Below are 20,768 nucleotides of genomic sequence, written 5' to 3'. Positions count from 1 at the left end.
AAGCTTAGGGAGCTGCCATAAATAGAATGCGGGTGGGTGGAGAGAACCTGATGTGGAGAAAGTGTAATAATCGGCCTTGGCCAAGGGTAGGGGACAAACTGGATTCAGTTCACATTTAAAGGCAAACCTCCCTAACACACACTTTCTGAAAGAATATGTGAACTCAAACGCAGCCATCCTTCAAAATTTGCACTTCCCTGGATTTTACAATGCAGTTCTACAGCCAAAGAATGGGTACATAAATTTATATACTGGGGTCATTTCATCAGGGAAAATCACTTTGCAAAAATGTTTATATTAGGCAAAACGTGAACATTAAGAGAAATTTGCACTAAAATCTGATGAATTTTCATGAGGACTTTTTCTTTAATGCAAACGGATGTGGAAATGTGGATAGCTGAACTTAAGATTGGAAAAATGAGGAATTGGGAGAAAGCGAAAGTGACTGATTCACCCATCCCTAGCTTTGGCTCTCATTTTTAGGAACCATCATTTCTTATTTTTCTTACTCACTTGTAGGGTTCATCGGAAATTCCATTATCTACTCAACCCCAGACAAGTTTATAACCTGGATCGAGGAGGACCCACTCCTGGGTATTGTAATTCGTTCCTCAGCACACAGTCCATGCCCATCCTGCATCCATTTTGCCCTTCTTCTTTCGATTCCATCTCTGTTGCACTGCCCATTCTCACTCCTGTTTCCTCTTTGCACTCCTTCCCCTGTGCCTTCTCTCTCCAATTTTCCTCTCCACTTTCCTCTCTGCAGAAGCTTCTTAACATGCCTGAGTTAGACTGAGGAACTAACTTGCTGCCAGTTCTTCAAAATTATGTGTATGGCTAGTGTTGGCATTCATGCTATTTGCCATGTCTGTCTTACTGCAATAACCCTTTGGGCTCTGGGACTCTATAGATTCATGTGGATGTTACACCGGCATACAAATTATACAATCCTGCAAAAGTTATTTGTGGTCAAGACTCATCACATTGCTTTCAATGGGATGTTGTTGCAACTACCTTTTGCTGGATCATGCCCAAAGTTTGTATGGGTTTTACAGGAAAGTTTCAGGAGCAGGAGCAGGCAGAAATCTGTTTTCCTCTATGCAGATCTTTGACACAAACTGGATTTTGTGTGAAAAATATATTTTCCATGTATTCCTGTATAGGCATTCTTCTTGAATGGGCCCTACATACTTTGACTCTTCACTAGTTTTCACTGTATCATTCTATTGTAAACTTGTGAATTAGCAAGAATTGCATTATTTCAGAGAACAGCAGGGCTAATGTGTCTTTCTTCACATTCAGTTTTGTGTGCCATCCTAGAACTTAAAAAGCAGGAGGTTAGCTGTGGTGTTCTTTCCTATATATGACAAGCAACCAATTCTAAACCGCGTTCCTTCCTTTTTCTTCTGTTTTTTCTTAGTTTAAATTTTTTCCGTGATGCTCCAGACTTCCGTATTCTGGCTTGTGGAGGAGATGGGACAGTTGGATGGATCCTGGATTGCATAGGTAAATTAGGATCCAGGGACATGATGAGAATTAAATTACATTAGAAGCTTGGGGCAGCGAATATGCCTGGGGTCGCTGCTGTGTAAGCAAGAGAGAAAGGGTGTAGTAGGTCAGTGGCAAAGCACATGTTTTGCGTGCAGAAGGCCCCAGGTTCATTCCCTGGCATAGGGCTGGGGTGTCCCCTGCCTGAAACCTTGGAGTGAGACAGTCTCAGTGTGGACAATACTGAGCAAGATGAACCAATGGTCTGCTTCCAGTAAAAAGCAACTTCTTATGTTCCTATGAGGGGGCTGGAGTCCTCACACAGCGCCAGCCCTTCCACTTTCTAGCCACTTCAAGCAGTAGATGCTGGGAGGCAGGGAGCAGCGTTGAGGAGTGGAGGACAGAGCACTGTGTCACACCACCTACTCTGTGCCCCCTAATCTAGCCTGCTGCCCCTCAGGTCCGCTAGAGGATGATGTCCCATCACTACTATTGCAGTAAGATTTAAGTGCCGGTCTGGTCAGCTTTTAAATACAGAATGGAGGAAACATCTTGTCCTATGACCCAGGAAGCAAAATGTCTTGGGCTGGCCCTGTCCACACACACACCAGATTGTCCTATGCCTCAGGCAGCAAAATATCTTGGACTGGTCTGGTCTATATACAAACACACACACTTCAACCACCAAGAAGACGCAGTCACATATAAAATGTACATTTTATACGTTTTATATGTATTTCTGTGGCCTTGGTGGTTAAGTTGTCTTGTGGGGACCCTTATTGTGTTTAGAATTGTATATATGAGCATGCGTGCATACACCCTCACATACACACCTCTGTTCCATACAAGAGTTATGAATGAGAAATGTGAACTAGCATGTAATATTGAACTAGGTGTTGTGCAAACTGAAACCAAAAACAAGCCTCTGCCAATGGCTTACAGTCTATCCAAGCAATGCACAAAGGTGACAAGGACTGGGAAGAAAAATATCCGCAGTTGGTACCCATTGATTAGAATGGGGCTTACTTCCCCAAGTGGGTATACATAGCCATAGGTTTGCAGACTGATCACTTCTGCTCCCACCCCACTCCATACAGTCTGTGTGTCTTTTCACTCCTTCAGCGGAGTTTCCTTAATTAGGGAGCAGCACTCCAAGGATTCCCCAACCCCACCCCAAGACTTGAAAAGAAGCCAGATGTTGGCAACGAATGAGGAAGTGTGGGCGGGTGAAAATGTATCTCTCATATAGCCTTAAGGACAGGGAAAATTCTTTTGTGCTGTTGAAGTGTACACAAGGGAAAGTTTGTAGCCCAGGAGACTCTGAGGCAGGGAGCCCAAAGAGATGGATCTGCAGCAGGAGGGGCTGGATTTCAGATACTGATTGGCGTTAGCCAGTCAAATCTTTGCCTGCAGGTCCCTCGTACAGGATTTTTTTTGCTCTTCTGAATGTTGTCCTCGTAGATTGGATTGCAAGCCCCTTTGCTTGTGACACTGGCTTGTTACCCTACAAATGTCTCTCCATCTCCTCGAAACCCTGAGAAAGAAAATAAAACCCTGAAGCTTCATGTCATACCCTGCAGTCTGGCAAACTTTTAGGGTTCTAGCTAGAGGTGGCTGGTGTCCATTGGGACTGGTAAGGGGGAAAGCAGGGAGGCCAAGAGTAGGTGGAGCCAGAGCCAAAGACAGACAGAACCAGAGCCAATGATAGGCAGAGTCAACTAATTCTAATGTTGTCCCCAACCTCTTCCCTGATGTGCTACAAAGGAACCTGACAGGCAAGTGCCACCTCCTGGACTGGTTGTAAGTACAAAGACAGGCAGATGGGAGCAGGCTGAGGTTAGTGGGGCAGTGGTTCTAGTTCATCTGGTACCCAGAAATGACATCTTCCCTTTGCTCCCAACTGCGGAAAGGGAATAATATATAAAGTAGTTCTTTCAAGTACAGAAATCTAATATTTGGACAGAATCCACTAATGCTTCCCCATGCACACATAGCTAAGGGCCAAACTAGATATATTAAACGTCTCTTTGTGTTTAATGTGCAGAGTTTTTTGGAGGAAAGTAGCATCAGCTAGGGAAGGATGATCATTATCAGGATTGCAGCAACTGTGGATAGGGCATTTAACCCTTTCTCTCCCAGCTGCTGTCCTCAAGAAAATCCCTCCTTTGGCACCAATGGGGGATTTCCTCCCAATGCAAATATCACCTTTGTGGAGGGGGGAGAGCTTTTGCTCAGGAACCCAGCAGGGGAAGAAAGGATTACACTTCACAATCCTGATAATAGCTGGTGCTATTTGCTTTTTTTTAAAAAACTTGCCCATTAGTTGAATTTAACTTCATCTCTAATTTGGCTTAAGCTGCCTTCAATTAACATAAAGCCCTCTGAATACCTTTCTTTGTCCGCTTCACACACATTTCACAGCTACTGCACTTTTATATCTCTCCCTCCCCCAAAACATTCATAGCCAGTAAATACGATTGCAGTGAGTTCAGCCCCTGGGAAATGGTTAAGCTTTTACAACCCCTGTCAGCTCTCTCTCCCGGCAGGTGATGTAGAAAAAAAGGAAGTCACATCCAGCAGTCAGTAGGTCTCTACTTCTGTTTCTTTTTTGCAGATAAGATAAACTTAGCAAAGCATCCTCCTGTGGCTATCCTGCCATTGGGAACAGGGAATGACCTTGCCCGCTGTCTACGATGGGGAGGAGGTAAGTATTCCACATCAGCCCAACACTGTAGGGTCATCCAACATGACCTTACACCATGACTTGCCATTGATCCCTTCTGCCAGCAGTCCCATGTGCTGTTGAAACCTGTCAGCTGCTTCTAATCCCACTTGTCATTGTCCATGCACCACTGGAGACTGTCCATCACTGACAGCTCTTGATTTCCCATTACTCTGAACCATTCATTTTCAAAGTACACATTTTTAAAAATCTCATAATATCTCCCATGTAACTAGCAATCCTATCCGGCCCACAACACTATCTACCCTACAAAGCACTGCTTCCAATTCACTATTGATGTTATTGGGCCCAAATCGTTACCATTGGGGTTATTTCTATTCCTCAGTTTCCGATCACATGCCCTCCTTTTCTGGTTTTGCATGCCACTGAGGCATCCATTACCACACTCTCTGCAACACAACTGTCACCCCATTAACACTTGGCAAATTCCATTGCTGGCATTCTGTTCCTTACCATATGACATCCCTTTTTCCACTCCAAGGTTATGAAGGAGGCACCTTAATGAAAGTCCTGAAGGACATTGAACACAGTACAGAAGTAATGCTGGACCGATGGCAAATTGATGTCATCCCCACTGACAAAGAGGAGAATGGGGATCCTGTCCCCTACAGCATCATCAACAACTATTTCTCCATAGGAGTGGTAAGCAGTCTGTACACCTTTTGTTTCTATGATATCCCTCCTTTCTCCTTGTGTAATATTGGAACACCCATTTGTGTTAGACTGGAGACGGACAGTAATTTTTACAGAGTAGAATATGGCACCATAGAGGCATGGTTGCCTGTGGTGTACACATTATTTTGTCCCATTGTTGCTGAGGATCAAATGGGTTCTGCAAGTTTTTGAAGCATTGCAAATCCCTGCAAGCCCTGTTAACTAGAGCCACAACAGTGGAATGTATACACACTGTAAGCAAAACATTCAGCCAACTCACAGCTGTAAGTTGGGGTGTAGTTTTCTTTTTATGGGCATGCTGTGAAAAGCTCATACTTGAGACTGAAAAGTATGTTTTTCCCTTGGGAATGAAGATCATGAATCTTGTGATGACTCTTAGATCCCTGTGGGAATTTATTGCAGACTTATGTTATAAGAAGACTCTTCTGCATAGATAAATATTACTTTTCATTTAGATAGCCCTCTTTGTGAAAAGAGAAAAAGCAATTACAGTCCTTATCTTGAAGTCTGAGTTTATCTCTTACAATATTTGTGGTTTCTGTCACCATTCAGTACTTGAAATAAGGACTTTGAGCTCACATCTCATTGTGGAGAGCTAAGCTAAACTAAACTAAATGTGATGCAAGCATGTGGGGAACTGACCTATAGGAGTATCATGGGACTTAGCCGGTTGGTCACTGACCTTCCAAAGGTGCACATGACCCAGTCAGCTGACCTACAGAAGAATTTTGTGGGTAGAGTGGTCAGGAGCAGAGCTGGATAAGGGGTAAAGCAAGGGTGAATTCCTGTGTAAAAATAGGCTTCAGCTACCAGAAAATCCTGGCTTCAGTCAGGTTAGGAGGGAAATATAATTGGGTTCCCATTTCTGAGGCCCTTTACTACAGGAAGAGCAGTTTTAGCATAACAGTGTCTCTTTGTCCCACGCTGTTGGTCCTGCTAGTCCGTATAAACTAGCAGTGATCAGAAAGGGAGCTCACTTTCAAGCATGTGGGTTGTGGGTAACTGGTGCTCTGACTTAGGTTTAATTCATTTCACATCACAACTGGCGTGCATGTGGGGCACAGGGTAGATTATGATAATCCAATGCTTGCAGCTGTATACTAATGCATGTTCCTCACTACTTGCATTAGCATGAGCATATCTACACTAATGAATGTCCTTTCTTGCTATATTATTAGCTGCATTGCCCTCTCTATATCTAAAATTTTAACTAACTTTCAATTCTGCCCAGTTAAGAATTCTGTGTAACTTAATGGATTGCATACTCCTTCCCTGACAGATGTTGCTCTAATAAAAGATATCACTTTACCTGTGTTGTAGGGTTGCTAAGAAGCTGCTCACAACAGCTGACTAGTTTTAGTGTTCTGACGTAGTGGAAGAAACAGCTGATGAAAAAGACAACACTGGAGCATTTGTTTAAAATGGTCTCATGTTGTATTGAGGGTCCATTTAAAAGTGATTGATTGGTTATCATCAGTGTGCTACAGACATGAGTGGTTTGTCTTACAAATGGCTAAAATTGATGTGCTGACTTTTTAGGTTCCATAACCCATGATTAATACTTCATTAAATAACTTTACATCATTTTTATTCTTTGTAAATATTTAAGGAAAATGACTTTTGTGTAATATGGGGCACTCTGTCCATAGATCCATTATGCACGATAATTGGTTGCAGGGTGCTAGCAGGGCAAAAGAAGTAAATAAGAGGGCTGTGGTGCTATGGAATCTCAGTGCTGACAAAGTGCCAGTAAATACTACCATTAATGATGACAGGCTGTTTCACCTCTAAGTCTAGGCTGCCACATGCTGCTTCCTATCTTTGCTCCCTTTATTTTTGGGCTGTGAGAAATGTGGGCTCGCAGCTATATCACTAACAGGAAGTTTTGGATTACAAATAGATCAGATCATGGGCTCGCAAAGTCCCTGCTAGTGACACCTCTGCACCCCATCACTGAGATGTGGATGATGAACAGCCTGCTAATCCTTGGAAGGAGTAAAGTACATTCCGTAGGCTATCCAAACTCAGAGATTGCAGGGGGGGGGCTTGTGTTACTATTTGTGACCTCTCTCTCCCTCTCTCATGTCATCATTCAAAAACTACTTGAGGTTTTAAGTCTGCTCAAACACAGCAGACCTGTATCACAGACCCATATCTCAGCACATGACAGATATGGGGGATAACATGTTGGTCAGCAAACCAAATGCTTAACCCAGGCCATCCTATAATGGACTGTTTTGATGCATTCTTCATTGCTTTCTTATGATGATCAGGGCTTCTGATTATTTTATAAAAAACACTTATGTTAGTATTCAAAAGGTGCAAGGCATATTACAGTGAATAATATGCCTAGACAAGGTGGATCCTTGTCCTCCGAAAAGCTGTTATTCTAAGGGCCTGACACCATTCTTTACCTGCATCTTAAAACACAAACTGGGGTTGCCTCCAGACTGCCAGTATTTTGCAGGAGGGATTCAAACACATACTGGAAATTTATTTTGTGCCATTAATGTGAATTAAAGTGCTCTGTAGTTCTGGTATAACCAATCCACTATTTTTGAAAAAAGGACATATAGTTAGGAAAGTGACAGAGAAATACACTAAGAAGTGTGGGATGAACAATTTAATGAATGAATATATAAATGCCACACAAGCAAATCAGGATGAATACGCAGTGTGGCATAACCACCCCACAAACAAATCAGAGCAAATGCTCAATAAAGACTGGATATGGTCTAACCTCCATGTAAGCTTTGTACACGCAAATTAAATGAATGCTCAATAAACAGATCATGTGAAGGAGCCCTGTGAAGTATGGAAGAAGTGGCAGAAATGCACAAGGATTCATAACATTGAATTAATCAGATGAAACTCATCATGGGTAAATTTAGGATGTGCTTTGGGAGTCCGCAGAAGTTTCATGTGACATCTGATTGTTCAGAAATGGAGAAATTGCCCACTATTTCCCCAGGTGTCCCCATTTTATAACTTTAAAATGCACGTGGAGGAAAAGTAACATTAAAATCAGTTATAAAGTCAGTTGCCCACAAAAATTGGAGGCACAATGAAAGGGTGAAAAGTACTCATTGTGCAGCTGCATGGTGGACATCTGATTCAGAGCTCTGATGAGGTTGTCCTCACTCTGTGGAAGGCTTCATCATCACCTGTCTCCTTATTTTCCCCTCTCTCTCTTTTTATAGGATGCATCCATTGCACACAGATTCCACATGATGAGGGAAAAACATCCTGAAAAATTTAATAGCAGGTAAATATCTTTCCCCATTTCCACTGTCATTGTAGTGTTAAAGGAGAAGGTGTTCAGTGAATTTGTTATGGGATAAATCCATTTGTTTATATTGTGTGTTGCTTGGGAAAACATCTCCCAAGTTGGGGAGGAGATGAATGGTACTGAATCCAACTTTACCTTTGATACTTTCTTCTCCATTTGTGTGTTTGTCTATGATGGAGTTATGATAATGGGGTGGAACACTGCTTGGCAGGAAACTACCACCTGGCTCTGGGTTCTGTTATCTTGGTGGGAAAATAGGTGTCTGGAAATATTTATTTTCTCTGAACCTGGGGCACTGGCCAGGTTTCCCTGGCATATCTGTAGGACAGTATCCTACTATTATGGATAGTGCCATGATATTAACAGCTGAATGGCAGGAAGAAATCAACAGGTGAAGCTTTACCCCGCATGGAAATAGCAATTTCTGTAAAATGCAGCTGTTAAAGATAACCCACACACAGGCTGAGGTTTGCCCACATTGTTCTCTCACCAATTTCCTCAGCAGGCAGGGATGAACATGTAGCTAGTAGAGTCCTCATATGCATAAACCAAGGGATACTGATAGCTCTTTTATGTTGCTTCGCATCTTGTAGGATATGTCTTTTCCTATACTTCTGGTTAGGTGCTTAAATGTTGAAGACCAACATATACTTGGTACACACTTGACCCACTGACTGATCATAGCTCTGGTGCTGTTTTTCCAACTCAAATGAATTCTCAATTTAAAATCACCCTTGTCACCTTTCCCCATTTTTGGCATTTCCCCCTCCTAAAATGACTGTAGTTCCTAACTGGTATTACATAATTTACTATTCACATGACCCATCATGTGATGTGTGTGTGTGTCCATTGATTGCAAGAACCTGTAGCCTAGCTAAGCTCAGAGATACTCCTAAGAAGGACATAGCTACGCAACTGGTAGGGAAGCCACCTGCAGAGAATGACTTTGAGGGATTTAGTGTCAGGCTGGAATGATATGATAAGTGGTAGTTTACATATGTCTGTTTTGTTGCAAAAGACTGAGAAATGGAATAAACTTTCAAGGGAAGTTGGCTTAAAGTTTTCAAAAGAAGGCTTAGTGAGCATTAGTCAGGATTGGTTCATATCTAGGACAGAGATGAATAAAGCAAAGTCCAAATCTGGACCTCTAGAGCAGAGCTTGGAAAAGTTACTTTTTTGAACTACAGCTCCCATCAGTCCAATCCAGTGGCCATGCTGGCTGGGGCTGATGGGAATTGTAGTTCAAAAAAGTAACTTTTCCAAGCTCTGCTCTAGACCAGCAACTTTTCAGATCTTGAAATGAATTGTCTTTTGCTTGTGGTGGGCAGGAATGCCCAACTTCTATGTACTTAGGACTCTGTACCCATCCTTTTCTCCCCAGAAATCTATTTTGCTGTACAGACTGGCCCCCCTCATGTGCGATCAGGCTTCATAATAAAGTTGGCACCACCTAGCAGTAAGGGTTTTGCCATTGCACATACACCCAGGCATGGCATTATATATACATGCATGTTACAGTACAACATCCAAAATGGAGATGTCACATTCTTTAGGAACATCTCTATTTCTTAAAGCTTGAAAATGTTTTTCAGTCCCATCCAAGTGAAACTGTGGGCATACTTGTTACTACCTGTTGATTAATATTTAGTGGGGTACTGGGTGCCCAATAACACATTTCTGAGGTGAGATCCAGCCCTTGAGCAGCCAGTCGGCCTTCCCTGGTTTAGGGCAGTGATGGTCCTCAGGCCTGATGAGACTCCCAGAGCTATTTTATTTGGCCCCCAGTGTCCCTACCCAACTTTAACCAAGGTGCGGTATAAATAGTGCCCATAGTTTTCCCTACTTGTCACTGTCTAGTGGTTCAGAACACTAGGGTACTCTCTGCTCCATCCACTAGGAGGCAGGCTCTTTATAGGGAATGTTGTTTTCAAAAGTTGGGAAACAAACTAGGAATTCCACACTTTGACATTCCATTTCTTTAGTTACATATTTATACCCTGTCCATGCCCAACTGCATCTGCTCATGAGATGAGTCCTGCTGGTTCAGGCTAAAGGCCCATCTAGTCCAGAATTCTGTTCTCACAGTGAATGGCTAGGTGCCTTTGGGAAACTCACAAGCAATAATTCTCTCCCAATCACATTCCCTAGCAACTGCTATTCATTGGCATACTGTCTCTAATCGGAAGTAATATTGTCATCATGACTAGTAGCCATTAATAGACAAATTCATAGAGGTTATGAATTCATAGAGGTTATGAAGTTGGCACATCTTGCGATACCAAATTCCATAGTTTAGTTATGAACTGTGTGAAGACGTGCCTCTTTTTGTCTGTCCAGAATCTTTCAACGTTCAGCTACAATGACCCGTGGTTCTAGCATTGAGAATAGGAATGCAGGAATCTGTCAATTTTGTTTCTCTCAGTTTCTCATTTCTTCCAGTCTTAAAGTCAGATCTCTACATTTCTGCAGAAATTTGCTATTTTTAAAAATATAAAATCGTCATGAAAATTCTTCAGCTTTTTAATAAACACATTTTTGTATGTAGTCAAGGCTGGCGCCAGATGGCAGCCAGGTCAGGCCCTGGCTGAGGTCCACTCCTTGGGGTGGGAGAGTAGCGCTTCCATTCCATGATCCATGGCAACGTCAGCTCCTGATCCTGCTGCAGATCGTGGAGAGGGAGCTCCCAGGCACTCTCCCCAATACAGTCAGTGTGGGTTTCAATAAGTATGCACTGTGAATGACGTGGGTGCTGCACGTGTATGCTTACCATCAACCAAGATGGTGACGGGGGCTTCCCTAAGGGGGCTGTGTTTCAGTTCTCATATTGTTTCGGAAATTGCAAATTTGATAGATTTGGCTTTAAATATGAATTGTTCTCCCCCATTCCTAATTGAGAGGGAGAAAAACTTCTCTCTATCTACTTTCTCCACCCAATGCATCATTTTATACAGTTCTATCATGTTCCCCATCTTCATTTTTTTCTTAATTAAAAAGTCCAAAACATTGTAATCTCTCCTCTTATGGAAGTTGTTCTGGCTCCTTCAACATTTTGGTTGCCCTTTTCTTCACCTTTCCACTTCTATAATATCTTTTTTGAGATGTGTCGCCCAGATCTGTGCATAGCGTTGCAATCGTCGTTGCACCATAGATTTGTAGAAAGGCATTGTAATATTGGCAGTTTTATTTTAACTGTGGAGCATAACTCCATCATAATAAAGTCCATACATGGTACCCATTTGTAGCGTATATTAATCAAAATGAACATGGTCAAAAGCCACCCTTGTATTACACCCACATCTGGAATGCCTAAGAGTTGCAATATTGACTCGGAGTGGTTTAAAACTCTACTAATCCAATATTGACACTTGATTTTTGCTTTTCCTTTTTATGTTGTGTAAAAGATTTGGCAAAGACACTTCAATATGTACAAATAATTGAGATGGAGAATGTTGGCAAAATGTATTTTCTAGAAGTGCAATGACTGGCGAGGGTTGGGTGGGGTGGGGGGAAAGGGTTACTTTCTTGAGATAAGCTTTATTTATGTTTTCCAGTTTCCAACAGTTGTACGGGCAAAGGAATATGTTTATTTTGAAAATTAATAAAAAATATTTAAAATAATAATAATAAAGCCCATTTAGCACCTATTTTTATTATTATGGAGCTCAACTACTCATGAGGGAGAGTCAGATTATTTGTTTATTTTTAAATTATTATAGGCCACCTTTTAAAGTTAAACTCTCCCAAGGTGACTTACACAATACCACACAAGAATACAGTGTCCAACAAAACAAAAATAAGAGTATAGTACAAAAATTCTAGAAAAACCTACCACATTAATAAACCCAGCAAAAGTAAATACACATCCAGGCAGAACATACTTTCACCCCATTATCTAGAAAATTAACACACACACACACACACAAAAGGTGGCCATCCCTGGGTTAGTCAGTTCTGCCATTACCGTGGGCAGGACAAGATGGTGGTTGAGATCCCTTCCAGTTGCATCTTTTTGTGATTCTTACCAACTGCTGCCAACCCATTTGTAGCTACTTACTTTCCATTCTTTGAAAAGCAGTCAAGCCAAATACCCAAGAAGGAGTATTTTAGTAAAGCAGAAGGAAATAATCTCTTTCACTCATTTCTGTAAAGAGCACGTATTAGAATTTCCGTGGCTCCACTCCTGCAGGGTCAGAGTCGTTCATTTGCAGGTAATATCCAAACAATGGCCATCCAGTATAATGGAAAGATTCTTTGAGAATTTGTATATATTTATATCCTACCTGGCCATCTCTGCTTGAGCCCTTCTTTTTGTCTTTACTCTAACTCAGCTGTAAATTGGTGACTGTTTTAAAAAAAAAAGACTGAAATTGTAACTAAACAAACTCATTTCCCTCTGTACAGCAGTTCATTATGTCAGGCCCATGGCATGCAATCCCAGAGTAATGTGGCCTGTACCATTGTAGGATCTGTAACTATTACATTTCTCAGGTCTTGATATTTTAGCTTTTGTACGAAAGCTGCTAGAATTTGGCTGTAAACCCAGTTCTGTTCATTCACACTTCATAATTACATAGAAATTCCAGGGCCAGCAGGAACAGGCTATCAAGGCAAAGCACCACATCAGGTTAGAACTAGCTCACGTTTCACATACAGTTCATAAAAAATGGTCCTGGCCTGCAGTTCATAAAAATGGGAGATGGTCCCTATTGGCCTGTGCAGGAGATATTTGGGGAATTGCTCCTAAGATTCTTGTATTCATAAATTCCTTAGAAGTTTAACAGTCTTCCAGTGACACTCTAGGCTTTCTTCTATCTTGAAAATCTCTCTAATCCTCCAAAAGGTACCCCAGGGGTAAAATCGCTAATGAGGGATGAGAAACCTAAGACTGATGTAATGTTTTAATATATTCCCTTTTCCGGATAGTTCACACAACTGCTCTGCACCTCTTCACTGACATTGTTTAGCCCAAATTGCAATGTTCAGACGATGGCCAGTCTGAGTCACTTGGTACATGCACAAACATCAGTTTGCTGCAGGCACCCACAAAACTACCTAATAGGTTGCGCAATGCAGTGTTGGCCATAATTTACACAGTGCAGTCCGAACTGGTGAAAGAAATAACTGGCCATATGTGGAGTGAGTGCATGAAGGGACAATCTAATAAAGAATCAATAGGGAAATGCTAAAGCCAACTCACACATTTTGAAATAAATAATTTTATCCCTGTGAGATTTCTAGCTGATGTCCATTTCCTATAGTTTTTTGTGGGTTAAGGTTGAAACCCATAGTATGCACTAATTCAGTCACACACTCTTCCAAGTGAACCTATGAGCAATGCAATATGGGGAGAAATGATCAATGTGAGAAATGGTTGAAGGAACTGGGAATGTTAAATCTGGTATAGAGAAGACTGAGAGGGAACATGATGGCACTTCTCAGATAGTAAAGGGCTGTCACACAGAAGGAGACAAATACATGGTCTCTGCTGCCCCAGGAGCAGTGGAGGCTGGTGGCTCCGATGTCATTGGGGCAGCAAATCCACTCCAGGCTTTAGTCTAAACATTCAAGGAGCTGTCCAAGATGATCATTAATTTTAATGACAAAATGCTGCATTTTGCTTTGGCATATGTGGCATATACATACTGCTTCCAGGAAACTTAAGTACGGGTACCAGCCTCCTGGAAGAATCAGAGATGCCAATTAAGTGCTTATGCATCTGAATGCTTCTTGTCCTATGCTGTCATCTCTCTCTCCCTCTCTCCCCCCATCCAAAAAATACTTGACTTTCATCCAGTTTCCTGGCCTTCTTATAAAGCCATCCTCCATCAAGAGCTACCCAATCAACATCTCAACTCACCAGCTATCTTCTTATGACTTTCCACCTCTTATTAGTGGTTTATTCTGGTTAACCAGGGATTTCCTCTCCAGCACCTGTGGATATGCATGCCTGCCCAACTGTCTGCACAAATAATAGCTCTGAGGAAGGATGGGACATTAGGTATAAAAAATAATTTGAGAAGATCTTTTTCAAACAGTGTTTCTAGCTATCCTGGGGTTCTCTGGAAATTTTGCTAGGATTCTTCACAGAGGAAACACAGCTCAGTAGCTGCACACATCCTTTGCATGCAGAAGGTCCCAGGTAGCAGTCTGAGAAAGGGACTCCTCTCCAACTGGAGTAAGGAAAACTAAATAACCATCTGATGGATTGTCTGAATCAATATAAGGCAGCTTTATATGTCCTCCATGGGAAGTTTGCCCACTACAGCTAATCTTCTGCCATGTGTGTTAGAATGCATTCTCAGACTCGGTTCATGAAAGACAACACAAGGCTCAAACGGCCCAACTGATGCTGGGCATCATGTTCAGATTGGATACCCTAGAGTCTTTGGACCATCTAAATGCTTGTGTGGTAAAGGAGTGTGATTGTGTGCATGTCTGGCCAGGCCAACATTTGGGTCTGATCCCTCATGGCTAGAATGCAGTTCCCAACAGCTTTCCACAGAGGTAATAGAGCCATCGGTTCAATAAAAGATTTCCTACACCTGCCTTTCACCACACCCCATAACCTTCTGCAATGGAACTGGGGTTTCATGGCAGGTGTTCTGGAGCAGAAGAAAAGTCAGTGTGAAATATGTTCCCTGAATGTTGAAAGCATCAACAGTTGTCCACTTCACCCTGTGTCCTATCTCTGACAGAGGCAGGTTTTTGATGTTTCAGAGAAAGCACATAAAGGAAGGTCTGCTTGACTTTGAAAACCTTAGGGGGAGATGTCTTTGGGTTAAAGTGAATACCCACACACCTGCTGAAACCTATATTGTGCTTGCTTCAAACACTCTTCCCAATGAATTTATGAGGAGAGCTAGTAGATATATTCCTGACCAAATATTTCAGGTCTTCAGTGGCCCTTGTAAGGCTGGACAAAAGGGTTTCCAGCATGCACACAGATCTGAAGGCAGTTTGAAAGAGGGATTGCTGCTCAGCATGTAGACTCATCCCATTTTTTATTCTGGTAAATAGGTTTTGCAGTTTTTGTATTGTTTCAAAAGCCCTGCAAATCTTCACGGACCGGACATGATAGCAGAAAAATAGAAATGACCATATCATGTCCAGAGTTATAGTCCAAACTGTATGGAGGGCTCCAGACTGGGGAAGGTCAGTGTATGCCCTTCTGTAAAGTAGACTTTTACAAACCCCTTCTGAGTAAATATCTTGAAAAGTATTGTCTGTCTCTAGCCTATGAAATAACACAAAATGCATGTTCGTCGTGAGAGGATTCTGTGCAGACACATTCTGCTATTAGATAGGAACAATTCAGGTTGTGACTTTACTTTCCCACATGAATAAGGATCTGAGATTTCTCTTTTCGGCAGAACAAGTAGACAACTTTTGTGAAAGGCAAGAGTATGAGTTTTTAAGATGGAGTAGGACACCACACAATGCGAAGAAGAGTATTGCAAGAAACCTTGTGAGATGTGTAATACCTCAGGGCTGCCTTATTTAGTTCTGGAGATGTTTTTACACCTACAGGTGGCTGGGAGCAGAACAGCTGCTGTTTCTGTCTTTATAGCATTACACTAGGCTCAAAAGATTTCTGGGGACCGAGTGAGAATTTTGGTACAAGGAATGAAGCACAGAAATGAAGGCACTTCCTGTAAACAATCTCTATTAGGTTACCATGGTCTTTGGGATTGCAGTAAAGTCATCTTAGGCTGGAAAGGTGCCATCAGACGTACACACGCACATGCACACACACACACACACACAGGGCTTTGTTTATGATAGAATTCACTAGTACAGAGTACCGGCACCTCTTTTTTGGCTGCCTGTGGCAACCATTTTGTGCTGGCACCCACAGCACTATTATCGAGGCATGAGTACAAGCACCTCATTTGTGTGTGGGGGGGATATGGTGTGAAAGGGGACAGTACAAGCATATTGCCTTCTTAACTTGGGATGAAAGGGACTCTCTTTTCCATGGCCAGCTCACACCATTTTGCTGCCCGAGGCAGAACGACATATTCCTCTCTCCCAAAGTCAAGCTGCATAAGCCCAGGACTGGTCAAGCTATTTTGGTACCTATGGCAAAAAGTTCCCTGAGTACTCTACATCACCCTGGCAGTAAAAATACAATAATAATAGACTAAATTACAGTTTGCTGCCTTTTCATGACACCCCAAATCAGCTTCCTTTGGCAGCCACCTTACTCTGCCTAATGGCAAGGCTGGCCCCATTTCTTTTCCTACATTGTCTACAATTGACCCCTTAGTTCTAATTCACTCCTCTCTCCTGTTAGAAAACTCGTAAGAAGTGTGCCCACCACTGATATAACAAGGCAAGATTCCTAATTGTGGTGCTTCCACACAGGTGTTTATTGTGAGATGGATGCTGCTTATGCATGCAAATTTTTTGCAGAGTCCCCATGATGTTGTTGGCATCAACATGACAGCCAGTATTCCCTTTAATCCAGATTTACTCTTGGGGGAGGGGAAATCCAATAGGTTTTTAAAAAATAACATGCTTGTGATAACTGAATGGCCCATTTGCAATATTAAGTCAGCATCTGGAAGCACTCCGTGTGGAAAGAGGCTGCCTCAAAATTCTCTTAGCCTGCCTCACTCCAATTGTTCTTTATGTGCCTTAATCCTGAAGGAAGGCTCAAAGGGCCAGGCAGGGCCAGGGCCAGGCATGCCAGAGCCCTAGGGCACCAGCCTGCCCCAGGCCCCAACACCTGCATGCATGCAACCCCGCATGACTAGACCCTTGGGCACCAGCCTGCCCTGGGCGCGCAGCTCCTGCCTGTTCCACCTACCTCTCTCCTGCGTCCTGCTGCTGCTCACGGTGCATCTGCAGGGCTGTCATCAACCAAGATGGTGGTGGAGGCTTCTCTAAGGGGCTAATACCTCCGTCGCCATCTTGGTTGTTGGCACACATGCACGATATGCTATGTGCATGCATGCGCACATGCCTGCCATTAACCAAGATGGTGGTAGGTGCATCAGCCCCTTAAAGAAGCCTCGGCCATCATCTTGGTGGATGGTAGCCCTGCACGCGCAGCAGCAGAAGACAGGAGAGAGAGGTAGGTGGAGTGAGCGAATGGGCGGGCAGCCTGGAAGCTCCCTCCCTGCGATCCTGCCGTGGATTGCAGAAGTGGATCACTACTCCCCACCCTAATGAGGGCCCCTTCAGGGGGCCCTGTGGGCCATGGGGCCCTTGGCCAGGGCCCGACCTGACCGCCCTTTGGCACCGGCCCTGGGGCCAGGTCCTGGCAAGGGCAAAGGAGAAGAAACTTCCTCAGAATTGTATTTTTTTTAAAAAAAAACTAATCTTGAGTGGGAGATTGATGTGGTAAGGGCTTGGCCTTCGCAGGAGTAGAGGCAGGACCCTGTGGGCCCAGGAATTTGATAGGAAGAGGTATATCTCCTTCGGTAATATTAAACACTGCTATGATCTTAAGCAGGAAGTAGAGCAGAGATGGAAAACTTGTGGCCTTCCAGTTGCTGCTGTCCTACAACACCTGCCATACCTGACCATTAGTCATGCTTGCTGGGTGATGGGATTTGGAATCCAGCAACATTTGGAGGGCCTTAGTTTCTCCATCTCTGACCTCAGTCAGAGAAAGTCTCTTCTTTTTATTAGGATCTCCCTGTATTCCTGCAGGAATAGTGAAGGACCAGAACTGTGTGATTACTCCTCAGCCACCTTAGTTTTGACAGTTGTTAAACCCCTAGGTGCCCAAGTGAGCCTGTTGCAGCTAAAGCCTGTTGTGTTTGGGTCCAGACAGCTAGTGGCAAGGGTTATCAGCAGAATAAGTAGACAATAATATTCATTGTCCTGCTCCACAAAGCAGTGGTCAAGGGTCAGAGGCAACTTGTACCAAGCTAATCACACACTCTTATACTCACACACTTTGCTTTCCTACAAGCCCTCTTCCACAAACACATGTACCTTTGTAAATATGTAACCAAGTGTTTTGTTAAGGGATGACCCTGGGGCTCAAGCCCTGGGCTTTGTGCAGGGGGCCCTGGATCTTCTGCCACTTCCCCTCCCCTTTTTAAAACCTTTTCTAAAAAACTTTGGCGTAAAGGTCACTGGGACATCGCAAATTGCAGTGCTGGTGCAGGCACCCATCAACTTAATTTACCCAGTCATCTATTCATATGCATTAGCTTATGCAAATTTTATGGAAATTTATGTCATGGGATGGTACCTATCCTGAATCCTTTAAGTCCTTAGCAACACCCCTGTATGTATGTAACTGTTGAAACTCTACACATTCATAAGCTAAAGCTGCTAGCTCTAAGACTCTGCATGGCTGTAACAGCATTGCAAGATGCAGAACATGGCTTCAAGCACTGAATGCCTGAAACTTGATCCTGAAAATCTTAGTTGTTCCATTAAGAGACCACATTTCTGAGACATGTCACATAATTGTGGAGAAATACCTAAAGACATTTTGGTCAGTTCCTCTAAAGACTGGGCAAAGCTCCCAGGAATCAAGGACCAGGAAGCCATCACTCAGCACAATTCACAGTGCTTCATCAGGACACCTCTCTTCTTCCACACATCGCTCTTAGGCTTATTTCCCTAGTCCCTCCTGACACCCCCCCCAAAAAAAGAGGGGATTAAAACATTACAAAATCTGCAAAGTTGTTTTCAATAAGGAACTGTTCAAAATTAAGCAAGCTTTATGCAGACATGCATAATTGCCTTTTCAAAAGTTTAACCATGCAATTGTTTAACCTCTGACGACAACTCCAACAATGTCAGGATGAGGCACGTAGCAGGGTGAAAATAAATACTGCCTGACGTGTGTGTTTGCATTTAGTAAATCAACCTGTCTCCTCTGCCTTTTCTTTCTTGACTGAACGTGGGCGGATTTCTCATCCACCCCAAGCCTCCTTACATTTTGCTATTTTTGTTAATTTGCTTGTGGGACTATGGTTTGGCTATAGACCTCATTTGGGGAATCTAAAGTGAGGGAGAGTCCTAACCTGGTTGTTCAACTCAAAGACCCTGCATTTTTATCAGGCCTTGCATCTGCTGGTGTGGAAACTGACACAATCTTTCAGAAATTCTTCTGGAGCAAATCCCATAAAAGTGAATGAAGATTATGTACACAATTTTTTGCACACAATTATTTATTTGTTTTGAGGTTTTAAAAATCCTGGTCCAAGGAGCTTATAACAAATTAAAGCAACAATTAAACAGCCAATACAAAGGGCATTGTGCACATCCCATTCAATTTTGGGGGTCCTACACTGGAGCCATTCACAGTGGATTATACTGTTATGGGTTTGGGGCTGAGATGGATGATTTCTATGAGTCCCTTTCCAGCCTGTGATTTGGAACCCTGCACCTGGAGGTGAGAAATCTGCTCTGCTGGCCAGATCTCCCTTTGTTAGTCTAATAGAGTGGCCAGATTTGTTAATGGGCCTATCAAGTGCCCATTAACTTGCGAATGAGCCAGGGAGATCCTGTTGTTATTGAAACTCTTTAGGAGAGCTCCCCCTTTCCTGAGGCCAAGGAGAGGCTTGTGTTTTGAGTTGACTTAGAGAAAAGTCTGGGAGCTGGAGGCAGGCAGAGAGGCTGGCTCTCTGCACCATGGCTTTAGAGTGCCTCCTGTAAGCCTGATGGAAAATGCAAGATCCATTGGACTGCTGATGCGCTGAACCCCTCCATCCTAAGCTCAGGTTGGAATGTGTGTAAATAAACAAACCATATTTCATAAAGACACCGCAGTCTCTGCTGACCTTCTTTCCAAGGAAACCAAACCCTGGATAAGCACAGGGACCCCTGGAAATCTCTCACTGTTCGGAGATTGGGATGGCGCGCAACAATACATTATTACTTTTCATTGGAACAAGATCTAACTTCAAGTAAACACATGAAGTATACAAGAGCACTTCCTATCTGTCCCAAATTTATATCTGTTTTAGATGGTGTTTGAATGAAGCCTGTGCCCTCCCTGATGTTGAAGTCTGATGTTGTTGGACTCCAGCACCCATCACCCCCAGTCAGCATGGCCAGTGTTCAGGGATGATGGGAGCTGTAGTCTAACAACATTTGGAGGAGAGCAAGTTCTCCATTCTTAAGCAGGTGCCTTTTCAACACGTCATTCAGTAGGGCCCTAGCTCATAGATAGAACATATGCTTTGCATGCAGAAAGTACCAGGTACAATCCCTGGGATTTCCTTGTAGGACTGGGAATGTTTCTTGCCTGAAGCCCTGGAGAGCAGCTGCCAGTCAGTGCAGACAATATTGAGCTAGATGGACCACTGGTCTGGCCAGTGTAAGGCAGCTTCCTATATTTCCTATTAGAAACCTCTAAGGCAGCCTTTCCCAACCAGTGTGCCTCCAGATGTTGTTGGACCATAACTCCCATCTTTCCTGACCATTGGCAATGCTGGCTGAGGCTGATGGGAGTTGTGGTCCAACAACATCTGGAGGCACATTGGTTGGGAAAGGCTGCTCTAAGGAAAGAGATTCCACAGCTTTTGCCATACCATTGCTAAAGTGTTGGTGCTGCTGAAACAGTGATCTGAAGTCCTACTTAATTCTGCAGCTAGGTGTAGT

At 43.1% G+C, this 20,768-nt stretch overlaps 1 protein-coding gene across 4 annotated transcripts in view; it reads left to right on the top strand.

Annotated features, from left to right (window-relative positions):
• DGKG (diacylglycerol kinase gamma) overlaps positions 1-20,768 on the top strand; it is a 167,005-nt gene that overhangs the window by 104,162 nt on the left and 42,075 nt on the right. For all 4 annotated transcript variants that reach the window (XM_061636546.1, XM_061636547.1, XM_061636550.1 and 1 more), the window contains exons 17-21: positions 520-594; positions 1,421-1,506; positions 4,103-4,192; positions 4,713-4,873; positions 8,107-8,171. In XM_061636546.1, coding sequence (XP_061492530.1) covers positions 520-594; positions 1,421-1,506; positions 4,103-4,192; positions 4,713-4,873; positions 8,107-8,171 — 477 coding nt within the window. The remainder of the gene's footprint in view (positions 1-519; positions 595-1,420; positions 1,507-4,102; positions 4,193-4,712; positions 4,874-8,106; positions 8,172-20,768) is intronic.

The sequence above is a fragment of the Rhineura floridana genome, chromosome 7 (assembly GCF_030035675.1).
Source record: "Rhineura floridana isolate rRhiFlo1 chromosome 7, rRhiFlo1.hap2, whole genome shotgun sequence".
NCBI classification, from domain to species: Eukaryota; Metazoa; Chordata; class Lepidosauria; order Squamata; family Rhineuridae; genus Rhineura; species Rhineura floridana.
The sequence above is the reverse complement of the archived record's forward strand: the minus strand, read 5'-3'. Positions and strand labels throughout refer to the sequence as shown.